This window comes from Pelobates fuscus, chromosome 2, assembly GCF_036172605.1.
Source record: "Pelobates fuscus isolate aPelFus1 chromosome 2, aPelFus1.pri, whole genome shotgun sequence".
Taxonomy (NCBI): Eukaryota; Metazoa; Chordata; class Amphibia; order Anura; family Pelobatidae; genus Pelobates; species Pelobates fuscus.
In genome coordinates this window covers 416,475,892-416,489,718 of record NC_086318.1, presented here as the reverse complement: position 1 = coordinate 416,489,718, position 13,827 = coordinate 416,475,892, and the positions used below count along the sequence as shown (strand labels likewise).

The following is a 13,827-nucleotide window of genomic DNA, read 5'->3' as shown; positions in this document are numbered from 1 at the left end:
CACACACGACCAACACCAGCACACATACTGCACAGAGGTCTGTCCCTCCTGATGATCCCGACGAAATTAGCGTCACCTTGCCAAGTTATATAAAGTTTACTGAAATGCCATGATGTATATATGTTTGTTCAACGTTATGATCTATGTGATGCATTGAATGCCGTAACCCATACGAGAAGGCACAACAGTGTCGTGATATTGAGAATCATATATTGGAAAAGTGTTTTATTGTATATAAAACTCCAATAAAATATAAATTTAAAAAAAATTTAAAAAAATGATGCGAGCCTTCACAAATCCTGTTGATTAGTTTTAGCAATGTTAGAAGGAACAAATGATCAGAGAAGGTCAACAGAAGAGTAACATATTCGATAAATGGTGTATTTCTGAGCTATAGAAAACATGTACGAGTGATTGGATTGGTGACTATACAAGTTGATGCTAATAATTTGATAATTATGCCATTTCATGAGACTAATTCCTTAGTGCCTGAGGACATTTGTAACATTTAGAATTGTATTTATCTCTGTAGAATTCTGAGATTTTAAGATGACCCACATAGCTGCCGTTGGACCGGCCTCTTGGGAGCTCTGTGTTACAGTTGATCACCAAAATGAGAAAGAAAACGAAGGGTTGAAGATTCGAGTGTCAGGAGACCTTCACATTGGTGGAGTGATGTTTAAACTTGTCGAAAAAATTGGTAAGCAGTTTCTGAATTCACCATCTCTGTTTTCTTCATTGGCAACCAAACTATTCATATTAACACTGTGATATTTCAAAATTAGAATGTAGGTTTTGGAATGTATATGAACGTCTTCTCCATAGTTAGTAATGGGTCACAGAGTGATTCTTGTCACTGGTACATTTTAGCCCATTTATCATCTGTTAAATACATGTTAAAGGGGTTTAGAGTAAAATCTAAATCATAAATGTAGAAAATTTTTCATTTATGCATTTAACAATTTTTTGTTATTGTTTGCATTGTTTTATTATATGATTAACATATTATTTAATGCAACATTTATTAACAATATTTATGTTGCTGAACAACATTTAAATTGATAAAAAGTCGTGGGAGTGGAACCAAACCACGGGTAGACTAGAAGGTCGGATCATGGGGGAATTAAAAAGGAATAATAGTCAGGTAGGCAGTGGGGTGGTGGGGTGGTGGAAAATAATAAAGAATTCAGTAGACGGAGGCTGGGATAGAAAAATAAATAGCACCTGAATAATCCAAAGCTTTTTACTGATATAGGGGAATGTTGATGACCATTTGTGAGCAAGTCAGAACAAGAAACATTTACAGTTAGCCTATCATCTCATCTCATAAGTTTGTAGATTGGTACCGCTATAAAAGTGTGTATTTTAGAACAGATATTACTAGGGAATTTCTGTTCGGTTCGTACTACCGATATGATTAAGCCTATTTCTGGGTGTGTCAGTTAATTAAAATCGAGGGTTATTTATCCCGTCCCAGTTCTTGCTATTTCGCTTTCGGATATTTAGTTTCCAAACATGAATGGAAAGCCTCATAGTAATGTTTTTTAACACAAAGAAAACTTGTCATAATAATATAATTTTTCTCTTGCCTCGGGCCCAAAGGAAATGAATTGCGAGCTGGTATGGATATTTTCCATTCTACTTTTGTAATAGATATTTTACCCAGGTGCACAAACTGATAAACCACTCCATTTACTCACTACGCAATTAGAGCCTTATATTACACCATTCACAATAAAACTTAAAGGGACTCTATAGTCAACATATAAAAGCAAGAAAGACAGGTCCCCCAGCCTTCCTTCTTGCTTTTATATGAACTTACATTTAATAAAAAAAAATTCGAGGTGTTTTTATATTAAAAACTTACCTCCGTTCCAGCGCCGAGCTCCCAGCCATGCCGCGCCCCCTTTTTTGTCAAAATGACGAAATCGCGGGGCCCAATAGGACGCTTCTCTGAGAGAAGCGTCATGGCGATATGGTGCGCATGCACGGCTTCGCACTGCACCAATCGCGTTCTTCATAGAGCGGCATTGACAGCCGCCCTATGAAGAACCTGAGCGCTTTACCGCGCATGTGCGCGGAATGCGCGTTCGCGAGCTGAGCTGTCTGACTGACAGCTCAGCTCGCTTTCTAAAACTATGAATAAGGGGGGGACCTACTGTCCCCCCCCAGCCCCCACCCCTGAGCGGTGGGTGGGGGCCCTAAAATTCACAATGGGGGGGAACCTATTGTCCCCCCCGGCCCCCACCCCTGTGCGGCAGGTGGGGGCCCTAAAATTCACAATAAGGGGGGGGACCTACTGCCCCCCCCCCGGCCCCCACCCCTGAGCGGCGGGTGGGGGCCCTAAAATTCACAATAGGGGGGGGCCTACTGTCTCCCCCCAGCCCCCACCCCTGAGCGGCGGGTGGGGGCCCTAAAATTATCAATAAGGGGGGGGACCTACTGTCCCCCCCCCGGCCCCCACCCCTGAGCGGTGGGTGGGGGCCCTAAATACAAAGGGGGTGGGGGGGCCCTAGTTAACCCCCCCCCAAAAAAAATTATCTCCCTACCTACCCCCCTCACCCTAAAAATAATGAGGGGGGACCCTTTAACTAAAAACCTGTAAAGAAAAACAATAAGATAAAAACAACTTACCATTCGATGTTTTCTTTCTTCTAAAATCTTCTTTCTTCAGCTCCAAAAAAGGCCAAATAAAAAGCCATAATAACCGACGCAATAAAAAAAAAAAAAAAAAAAACCCGAGCGCAAAAAAATAATCCATCTTCACCCATGGAGGGCTCCGCGCAGACTGAGCTCCGCAGGGCGGGGGAAGGCTTATAAACCCTTGCCCCGCCCTGCAATTAGGCTAAGAACACTCTGATTGGTGGGTTTAAGCCAATCAGAGTGCTCTTTGTCATTTTACAAGCGTGGGAAAGTTCTTTGGAATTTTCCCACGCTTGTAAAATTACACAGAGCACTGTGATCTGATGGATTTCAAGCCATCCAATCACAGTGCTCTGTGTCATTTTACAAGCGTGGGAAAGTTCTTTGGAATATTCCCACGCTTGTAAAATGACACAGAGCACTGTGATTTGGATGGATTTCAAGCCATCCAATCACAGTGCTCTGTGTCATTTTACAAGCGTGGGAAAGTTCTTTGGAATTTTCCCACGCTTGTAAAATGACACAGAGCACTGTGATTGGATGGCTTGAAATGCATCCAATCACAGGGCTCTGTGTCATTTTACAAGCGTGGGAATATTCCAAAGAACTTTCCCACACTTGTAAAATGACACAGAGCACTGTGATTGGATGGCTTGAAATCCATCCAATCACAGTGCTCTGTGTCATTTTACAAGCGTGGGAAAATTCCAAAGAACTTTCCCACGCTTGTAAAATGACACAGAGCACTGTGATTGGATGGCTTGAAATCCATCCAATCACAGTGCTCTGTGTCATTTTACAAGCGTGGGAAAATTCCAAAGAACTTTCCCACGCTTGTAAAATGACACAGAGCACTGTGATTGGATGGCTTGAAATCCATCCAATCACAGTGCTCTGTGTCATTTTACAAGCGTGGGAAAATTCCAAAGAACTTTCCCACGCTTGTAAAATGACAAAGAGCACCGTGATTGGATGGCTTGAAATCCATCCAATCACAGTGCTCTGTGTCATTTTACAAGCGTGGGAAAATTCCAAAGAACTTTCCCACGCTTGTAAAATGACAAAGAGCACTCTGATTGGCTTAAACCCACCAATCAGAGTGTTCTTAGCCTAATTGCAGGGCGGGGCAAGGCTTTATAAGCCTTCCCCCGCCCTGCGGAGCTCAGTCATGCGCGGAGCCCTCCATGGGTGAAGATGGATTTTTTTTTTGCGCTCAGGTTTTTTTTTTTTTTTTTTATTGCGTCGGTTATTATGGCTTTTTATTTGGCTTTTTTGGGGCTGAAGAAAGAAGATTTTAGAAGAAAGAAAACATCGAATGGTAAGTTGTTTTTATCTTATTTTTTTTCTTTACAGGTTTTTGGTTAAAGGGTCCCCCTTCATTATTTTTAGGGTGAGGGGGGTAGGTAGGGAGATAATTATTTTTTTTGGGGGGGAGGGTTAACTAGGGTCCCTCCCCCCCCTTTGTATTTAGGGCCCCCACCCACCGCTCAGGGGTGGGGGCCGGGGGGGGGACAGTAGGTCCCCCCCTTATTGATAATTTTAGGGCCCCCACCCGCCGCTCAGGGTTGGGGGCCGGGGGGGACAGTAGGTCCCCCCCTATTGTGAATTTTAGGGCCCCCACCCACCGCTCAGGGGTGGGGGCCGGGGGGGGCAGTAGGTCCCCCCCCCCTTATTGTGAATTTTAGGGCCCCCACCCGCCGCACAGGGGTGGGGGCTGGGGGCTGGGGGGGGGACAGTAGGTTCCCCCCATTGTGAATTTTAGGGCCCCCACCCACCGCTCAGGGGTGGGGGCCGGGGGGGGACAGTAGGTCCCCCCCCTTAGTGATAGTTTTAGAAAGCGAGCTGAGCTGGCAGTCAGACAGCTCAGCTCGCGAACGCGCATTCCGCGTAAAGCGCTTAGGTTCTTCATAGGGCGGCTGTCAATGCCGCTCTATGAAGAACGCGATTGGTGCAGCGCAAAGCCACGCATGCGCACCATATCGCCATGACGCTTCTCTCAGAGAAGCGTCCTATTGGGCCCTGCGATTTCGTCATTTTGACGAAAAAGGGGGCACGGCATTGCTGGGAGCTCGGCGCTGGAACGGAGGTAAGTTTTTAATATAAAAACACCTCGAATTTTTTTTTTATTAAATGTAAGTTCATATAAAAGCAAGAAGGAAGGCTGGGGGACCTGTCTTTCTTGCTTTTATATGTTGACTATAGAGTCCCTTTAATTAATTCACCGATTGATGGACTTGGTTAAACCTCAGGATTATTTTGAAACAAGCCTTGGAAACACATAGCGTTAAATAGTTAACTATATAATTTTCATATATATATCAAGGATACTATAGTGTCAGGAATACAAACATGTATACTTGACACTATAGTGCTGGAGTGGCTGTTTAGTTTACCAGCCCCTCTCTGATCTCAGTAAAGTGATTTTAGTCACATTTTCTCGCACGCTATGCTGGTCTTGCTACAGCTCGGCCCATCTGGCTCCGCCTCCATGGCTGAGACAATAAATCTTGATGATCTCAACCAATCCAATGTTTTCCCATAGGAAGAGATGCTGCACCAATCAGCATCACTTCATCGAGATCCATTAAATCAATACATATGTATACGGAACGTTCAGCGCCTCTATGCAGAGCATGTAGACGTTGAACGTAGATGCTTCACACTGTGATAAACTAATACACCAGAGGTATTACTAGGCACCAATAGTTAACACTGCCTTTTATCTGAAACATTTACAGTGAAAAGCCTGCAGGGACAGGCTATAGATACCAGAACCAATACATTAAGCTGTAGTGGTTCTGGTTGCTATAACGTCCCTTTAAGAGTCTGGCAATTGTCTGGTTTGTAAATTATACCTCCCAAGTGTCTCTATTTAGGAGGGACAGTCCCTATTTTGGGCCCAAATCCCTCTGGCCCTCTTTTCTAGGTGCTCATTATTCTTGTCTGAATTCAAATTCACAGAGTTCCACAGCAATAATATTCACAGTAATTTCCCTTTAAACTACAATAAATGTGTTTCGAAATCCCTCTGTGTAAATAAGATACATTGTTATTGTTATGAATTACATTTTAGTGCCATACATGTTTGTCAGTCACCTAAAATTATTCAGAACAGCTGCGCCCCCAGGCCACACCCCCACTCACACCCCTAAAATTAAATTGTCCCTATTTATTCATTGGAAATGTTAGGAGGTATGATGTTATTCATAGTCATTATTTAATTTTTGATCCCTTTATGTGCTTTTGCACATATAGATAAACATATGTGGTGAGTGCCATATGGCAGCATATTCTGTGAGCATTAAAGGAACACTATAGTGTTTGGAATGTAACACTGTATTCCTAACACTATAGTGTCCCTCTGCATCCGTGGTGCCACCCCAGATGGCAAATAAAGGGTTAATAGCCCCTTTTGTCACCTGATTCCAGCACCGATGTTCCTTGGTGCGTGATCACACTCCTCAGCCAATACCTGTGGGGTTTTTCAAGACACTCGATGTCCTTATGCAAAGCTATTGGGACAGTTTGGGTGCCTATAGTGTCCATTTAAAGAGGCTCTGTCACTAAATAATGCCCATGGCCCCCACCCAAGGGATTCCTACCTCTAGCCCCCCAAACAGTTTTTGGACTGGGGTCTGATTCAGCTTATCATTTTTATCATTGTGCCAGTCTCACTACAAACCTCCAATGGTGCTGCCATCTTAAAAGTTTCTAAAATGGTAGTGCCCAAAAATCCTTCTACCTGCCTTGGGCATGCGCATGAAATGACAGGCATGCCCATTCTTACAATAGACCTGTGTACAATGGGCAGATAAAAGGGGAATTTAAACAAACCAATTAAAAAAATAAAAAAAGTGACAGAGACACTTTAAGTAGTGGAATATTTTATTAATAATTTTCTTTTTTATTGCATTGCTTTAAATATTGTATTGTTAAATTACAGGACGTATTTGATAACCTGATCCATCTAATTATGTATGCTAATTTCAGGTGTAGCCAGGGACTGGTCAGACTATGCCCTGTGGTGGGAGCAAAAGAACTGCTGGTTACTGAAAACGCACTGGACACTGGACAAATATGGCGTACAGGCTGACGCAAAATTATTTTTCACACCTCAACACAAGTTGCTGCGCCTGCGATTGCCAAACATGAAAACTGTGCGGTTGAAAGTTAGCTTTTCCGCTCTTGTCTTCAAAGCTGTAACAGAGATCTGCAAAATGCTGAGTAAGTACAAATTCATAAGCCTGTAGAATTAAAAGAGATACAATAGGTATGTCCATCCGTTAATGAGAAAATAAGCCATGAAACCGAATTAACAGCAATGTGGTTCATCCTACATTATTCTTTCAGTTTTTTTGTTTTTTTTTACTAACATGAGAATTCAAAGTGAATTTCAAACTTGTTTGTGTTGTATATTAACTTTACTTCATGACGATTTGAAATTTACGTTTTTTCCATTCCCTCCCCTTTACATACCTGTGATTTTATGTAGATAATTGGAATCTTTTCCTTTAATTTCATTCGCTAAATTATTGCAATAAAGGTACATACGTTAAACGTACACATCAGACCCCTAAAGGACTTTATTGCACTGAACTGCTTTATGTGTGAATAGTGCGTCCTCATTTTTTTTATTTTAGAAAAAGTCCAGATTCCAATAAAAATTGGCACTTTTATAAATTAATTGTCCAATAAATAAATTGCCCCTACTTAAATTAATCTTGTTACACCCCCCCCAACTGTCAATCATACCACTGGTCAAGTTACTTCCTGGTTGTTTAACTTAGTGGAGGATCAAAATAGCGCAACTGGAAAAAGGGTTACTTGAGGATTCTTGTTTCTAGTTTGACAATTTGGCTAGGTACATTATAACTGCTTTTCCAGTTTTTTTTTCTTTGGTCAAATATTTTTAATTTTATGGTCAATTCTCCACATTTCTCAGTAAAATTAGTAAAGCTCTGCAATTGATTATTTTTTTTTTACTTCCAAATTGAAAAGGGGCAGCACAAGATACTTAAAGGGAACCCTATATTCACAAAGAACCACAGCTGCTTAATGTAGTAGTTCTGGTGTCTATAGCCTGTCCCTGTAGGCTTTTTAATGTAAACACTGCCTTTTCTCTGAATCTTTCAAAGAAAAGTCAGTGTTTACATTGCTGGCTGCTAACACCTCTAGTGGCAGTCTCTCAGATGGCCATTAGAGGTGCTTCCTTGTGCAGCACCTATGTGCAGCGTCTCCACTCACTTCATGGAGGCTCTGAACGTTCCCCGTGGAAATGCATTGATTCAATGCATCTGTACGAGGAAATTCTGATTGGCGCAGTGCAGCGTTTTGCCATACATGCGCAATAGCCTACCAATCCTTTCCTGAAGCCAAGCAAACCCGGCATGGGAGAAAAGGAGAGTGCACTCACCTTTCTACCAAAATAGTTACTTTAACACCATAGTGTCAGGAATACGTGTTTATGTTCCTATTACTATATTGTTTCTGTTGCCATAAAATAATCCACAGGTTGCCGGGCCATGAATCCGGCATAGCCACCACACCAATCCCTGTAGTAGTACATAAAGTAGCAACAAATATAAATGAATTGTATGCATACAGCACAGATGTGCAGTTACCGTTTTGTGCAATGTTGCCTGTGGATACTGGCATTAAAAGGCTTATTGTTTTATTGTTTTAATAAAATGTTAATTGTTTTATTGAGAGCAACACAGAATGAGGGCAGCTACCCAAAACAGCACAGGGACAGCCCTGATGGAATGCACACATACTTATGGAAACATAAAACAAGACAGTGCTTGAACTGTTACAGTATAATGAGACGAGGTTATAAACACACATATGACATGCCTTATTAAGCTTTTACATTTAGTCACTAAATAGTGATATGTAGTGAGCTGGGAAGCAAATTATTTTGGTTAAAATGGCATGGCTGAAGGATGTTTTGAATTTTTTAGTGTATAAGCCCCAGGCTTTATGCTGTCTGCATTTATATAATACAACATTGTAATTTCACAAGAAATGGCAATTCTTAGATTTGTAATAGATAAAGGGGAATTGGGGGCAAACCTGGAACATGCGTTTCTCAATATAAACAATTTAAAAATGAAAAACCAGTGTGGACCAGATGAAATCCCAGCAAAGTTGCTGAAGCTCAGTGCGCCAGCATTTGCTAAACCTGCCACTACCCTTATCAAAGAATCCCTGGTGTCAGGAGGCATACCCAAACTTTGGAAGACTGCAAAAGTTGTACATATCCATAAAAGTGGTGACAATACTTTGGTATCTAACTATCGCCCGATATCATTGCTCCCTGTATTGTCAAAAATTGAAAAATGCCTCCACACACAACTATGTGAATATTATCAACGATCAAATTATCTGACCCCTGACCAATCAGGCTTCCGTCCAAATCACTCAACTTCGACTGCCCTCTTACAAATTTGAAATTACATCCAAATTGGAATGGAACAAGGAGGCTTAACTGGAGCTATTTTACTTGATTTTGCTAAGGCATTTGACAGAGTAGACCATGGCATTCTTTTGCAAAAACGTAAAAACGTAGGCATTGGTATCGTCCGCTAACCTGGATTTGATCGTATGTTTCAGACCGATTGCATTATGTGACCATTTCTGATAGCTCCTCCCTCTCCCAGTCACGTGTGGTGCTCCCCAAGGCTCCATACTCAGCCCCCCACTATTCACATTATTTATAAATGATAAGCCTAACGTCTGCAAATCCTCAACTGTACACATGTATGCAGACGACACTTTAATCTACGCTAGTAAACCCAATCTACAGCAGCTTGAGGCTGTGCTCCAAAACCAATTCACAGAGGTAGAAAAGTGGATAGCGGATAACAAACTCTTCCTAAACACTGACAAAACTGTTACAATGATCTTTGGAACTGTACCTAAATTATGTAAACTACAAAATCAACAACTGTGTATCAGAACAAATTCAAATTTCAAATTCAAACACTGACAGCAGTCTGCTCTTTTAAATATTTAGGTATGTTGCTAGACCCCAATATATCCTTTGACCTTCATATTGAAAAAATCTCTTCAAAACTTTACCCAAAACTAGGTGCCCTGTACAGGAACAAATCCTGCCTAAGCCCTACAGTAAGGAAACAAATGCTAATGCCGGTTATTGATTATGGGGATGTAGTGTATGCACCCGCACCGCAAACCCACCTTAATAAACTTAATACGTTATATAATTTGTTCTGCCGCTTTGTACTAAAATGTAATTACTTTACCCACCACTGTGACATGTTAAAAGAGCTAAACTGGCTATCGCTGAATTCCCAACGCACTCTTCATCTTTCCAGCCTTGTGCAGAAGAGCATTTCTGGGAAGCTCCCACCCTACCTGACTAGCATGCTCTCCCCGGATGTTCCGACCTCCCCCAACCTCTGATCCAGTACAAGCACAATATTTAGCATACCACAATACAAAAAATAAAGTGTCTCGATCCTCATTTTCCTACAGAGCACCGCAATCATGGAATAACCTCAGGGACACGGTCAAATCTTCATTCAATCTAAAATCTTTTAAGAGATCTATGGCAATATACCTCAATACAGAATGCACCTGTCATAATTGAATATATTTGCTATTTACTTATTTATATATATATATAGTTTGTATATTGTATTTTTGTAATATTGTACCCTATTGTAACAATGCAAACCCAGACAATATTCTTTAGATGGTAAGTTTAGGATTCAACTACTGGTAATGCAGACTTCGAGCTTCAAACTGCCAACAATTTCCTTTAAAAGTACAATAGCTGTACTGAAGTCAGTTGGCATGCAAACGCCAGACCAACCTGGAAGCAAATATATCCTGTAGTCTAGAAAATAAACTCACTGCCAATTTTGGAATTCAAAATCTTTGTTAAAATCAGAAAGAGGGAAGGAGTAATCAGAACTTCAAAAGACTTGAGTGTATCACCAACGAGGCTTGATCAACTAAGTCATTTGAGTTGCATTTCCTGCTCTAAACCAAAAGTAGAAAAACACCTTGATACACCTTAACAAATAGCCCTTTGGAATTATTGTTGTTTCAAATACACACAGATACACATTCCCAGATACATACATGCATTCCCAAACAAACACATAGACATATGCATTCACAGACGCCACTCACACACAATTATACAATGCCAGAAACATCACAATGATTCACAAACACATAAATATGCTGTTAGAAACACACAATACACACTGCCACACACTTGGTTGCACATTGTAAAACACATAGATACACAAACTGATACTCACCCAGTTGCACACACAGTGATTTGCACACACACATACCCAAACATACACACACTGCCACAAATACACAGATGCACACACTGAAACATTCACACACATATATATACAGACAACACACGCATATGTAGAAGCACAACTTGAATTGTGAAATGCGTACAGATTATTCCAGTTTAGTTATTTTGCCAAAACTTTGCAATAACTTGTTAATTTTACAGATTAAACCTAGTGAGGTTACCCCTTAATGTATCACCTAATATCCCATTATTAACTAAGATTAATGGAATTACCTAATCAAGAAGAGTGACAACTTCTCATAAGAACACTTAGGACCGGTGAAACATAAATGTCTGACAATTATGCGTACACTGCTGCTGGTGACATATAACCTATCTGGTGAAATGTGTGATATCATGTTTGTACATTGTACATATGATTGAATATAAATATGCATAACAAATGGTTCTGTGTGAGATCAAGTAGATACATTGATGACAATCATTGTGTGGTTCTAGATATAAGACGACCTGAAGAACTCTCATTGCTGAGACCTTTGGAAGATTCTGTGAAAAAGAAAAAGAAGAAGGACAACAAGGAAACTTTGCTGGAAGAAGTTATAAACTTGGACAATTCTCATAACAACTCTGGATCACTAGGTATAGAGTGGTTTTAAGCTTCCAAATAAATCGTATAGCTGTGCATTGCAATCCTTACATGTAATGTTCAGCAAATTTCTACTTTAATATGCATAATATATTTTTTATTTTGCAGCAAGCCCTGGGCTGTATAGCAAAACAATGACTCCTATGTATGATCCAGTCAATGGGACTCCAGCTTCGGCCACAGTAACATGGTTTACGGATAGTCCACTTGCAGAGGAGAACTGCAACATGTTAGCAGTCAGCCAGCCAAACTGCTCTCCAGATATACTTTGTCAAATGTACCAGCCCCGGACACTGGTAGATAAAGCAAGACTGAATTCAGGGTAAGGGCTTCTAACTTTCTTGCCACTAGAAGCAGTCTCTCCCAGGAAACGTCTGAGAATGTCCTACATGGGATGTTGCAAGTCCGGTCCATATAGACCTTAACCCAGCAATGAAAGTCTTGCATATTTAACATGAGCACCTCTACACTGCCTGGGGACTGGTCAATATGATAACTCTCTCCCAGCTATTGGAACCTGGAACCCCACTGAAACAACATGGGGGTCTCATTCATCACCTTAACCCTTTGTAATTGTTTAAGATGTGTATGTTATTCTTGCAGGTGGCTAGACTCCTCTAGATCTCTCATGGAACAAAATATCCAGGAGGACGATCTGCTTTTCCTGAGATTTAAATATTTTTCCTTCTTTGACCTCAACCCAAAGGTAAATCACTTTAGATATTTACTCTTGGTTTCCAATGTGTTTTTAGCCCATGCTTAACCCTATTACTACCAACAACATGTTTTATAACTTTTAGTTTGATCAATCATTTAGTTAAAAAAAAAAATGTGATTTTTTTATGTTTCTGGTTCTTTTAATTAACTATTTTACATTGAATGAAAAATCAAATAATTAATGAAACATCGTACAAGAAATTAAAGTAGGATGTTAGGCACAGTACGCAGAGCGACAGTAACAAACAATCAATGTTCGCTGTTTCTCGAGTAACCTAAACTGCCCTAGTTCCCCAACAAAGTAAAAGAATGAAAAACAAAGGCAAACCGTTTTCTGGATACACATTTTCTATTGTTATTTTAGGGAACAGATTCTCCAAATTCATCTGTGTGATGTTTATATATGTGTGCAGAAATTGTCTAGACTCTGAAAGCATGGAATCAATATGCTTCTTGAGTGGTATAGCACCAGTGGCGGATCCAGAGCCTGATCTCGGGAGGGGCACTTGTAGATTATTTAAAGAAATAATCCAGACACAATAACCACTACAGCTCAGTGTAGTGGTTATGGTGTCTATAGTGCCGGGACCCCCTCCCAGAGTAAGTAGTCAAACCGTTTAAGAACAGTTTGACAACTTACCTGAAGTCTGCTGTGAAATGGGGCTGTAGTAGTGCATAGGAGCAGTAGTGTGTGTGAGTGGTGCAGTGTGTGTGTGAGGGGGACAGTGTGTGAGCGTGTGTGAGAGCGGCAGTGTATGTCAGGGATGCAGTGTATGTGTGGGACAGTATGTGTGTGTAACAGTTGCAGTATGTGTGTGTGAGTATTGCAGTGTATGTGTGAGTGTGGGCAATGTGTGTATATGGGGTGGCAGTGTATGGGGGCAGTGTGTATGGGGGGCAGTGTGTGTGTATGAGGGGGCAGTATGGGGGGCAGTACGGGTCTATGGGGGTCAGTGTGTGTATGGGGGCAGTATGGGGGTCAGTGTGTGTGTATGGGGTCAGTGTGTGTGTATGGGGGTCAGTGTGTGTGTATGGGGGGCAGTGTGTGTGTATGGGGGCAGTGTGTGTGTGTATGGGGGCAGTGTGTGTATGGGGGGCAGTATGGGTGTATGGGGGGCAGTATGGGTGTATGGGGGGGCAGTATGGGTGTATGGGGGGGCAGTATGGGTGTATGGGGGGCAGTGTGTGTGTATGGGGGGCAGTATGGGGGTCAGTGTGTGTGTATGAGGGGGCAGTATGGGGGGCAGTACGGGTCTATGGGGGTCAGTGTGTGTATGGGGGCAGTATGGGGGTCAGTGTGTGTGTATGGGGGTCAGTGTGTGTGTATGGGGGTCAGAGTGTGTGTATGGGGGTCAGAGTGTGTGTATGGGGGTCAGAGTGTGTGTATGGGGGCAGTGTGTGTGTATGGGGGCAGTATGGGTGTATGGGGGGCAGTGTGGGTGTATGGGGGGCAGTGTGGGTGTATGGGGGGCAGTGTGGGTGTATGGGAGGCAGTGTGGGTGTATGGGAGGCAGTG

General features: G+C 41.7%; 1 protein-coding gene across 1 annotated transcript in view; it reads left to right on the top strand.

Moving 5' to 3' along the window:
* The first annotated feature begins 537 nt into the window (after nucleotides 1-537).
* The window catches only part of FERMT1 (FERM domain containing kindlin 1), a 33,291-nt gene continuing 20,001 nt past the window's right edge, over nucleotides 538-13,827 (top strand). Inside the window, exons 1-5 of the mRNA XM_063444003.1 lie at nucleotides 538-700; nucleotides 6,634-6,867; nucleotides 11,447-11,587; nucleotides 11,703-11,916; nucleotides 12,198-12,300. Coding sequence (XP_063300073.1) covers nucleotides 550-700; nucleotides 6,634-6,867; nucleotides 11,447-11,587; nucleotides 11,703-11,916; nucleotides 12,198-12,300 — 843 coding nt within the window. The 5' untranslated portion in view covers nucleotides 538-549. The remainder of the gene's footprint in view (nucleotides 701-6,633; nucleotides 6,868-11,446; nucleotides 11,588-11,702; nucleotides 11,917-12,197; nucleotides 12,301-13,827) is intronic.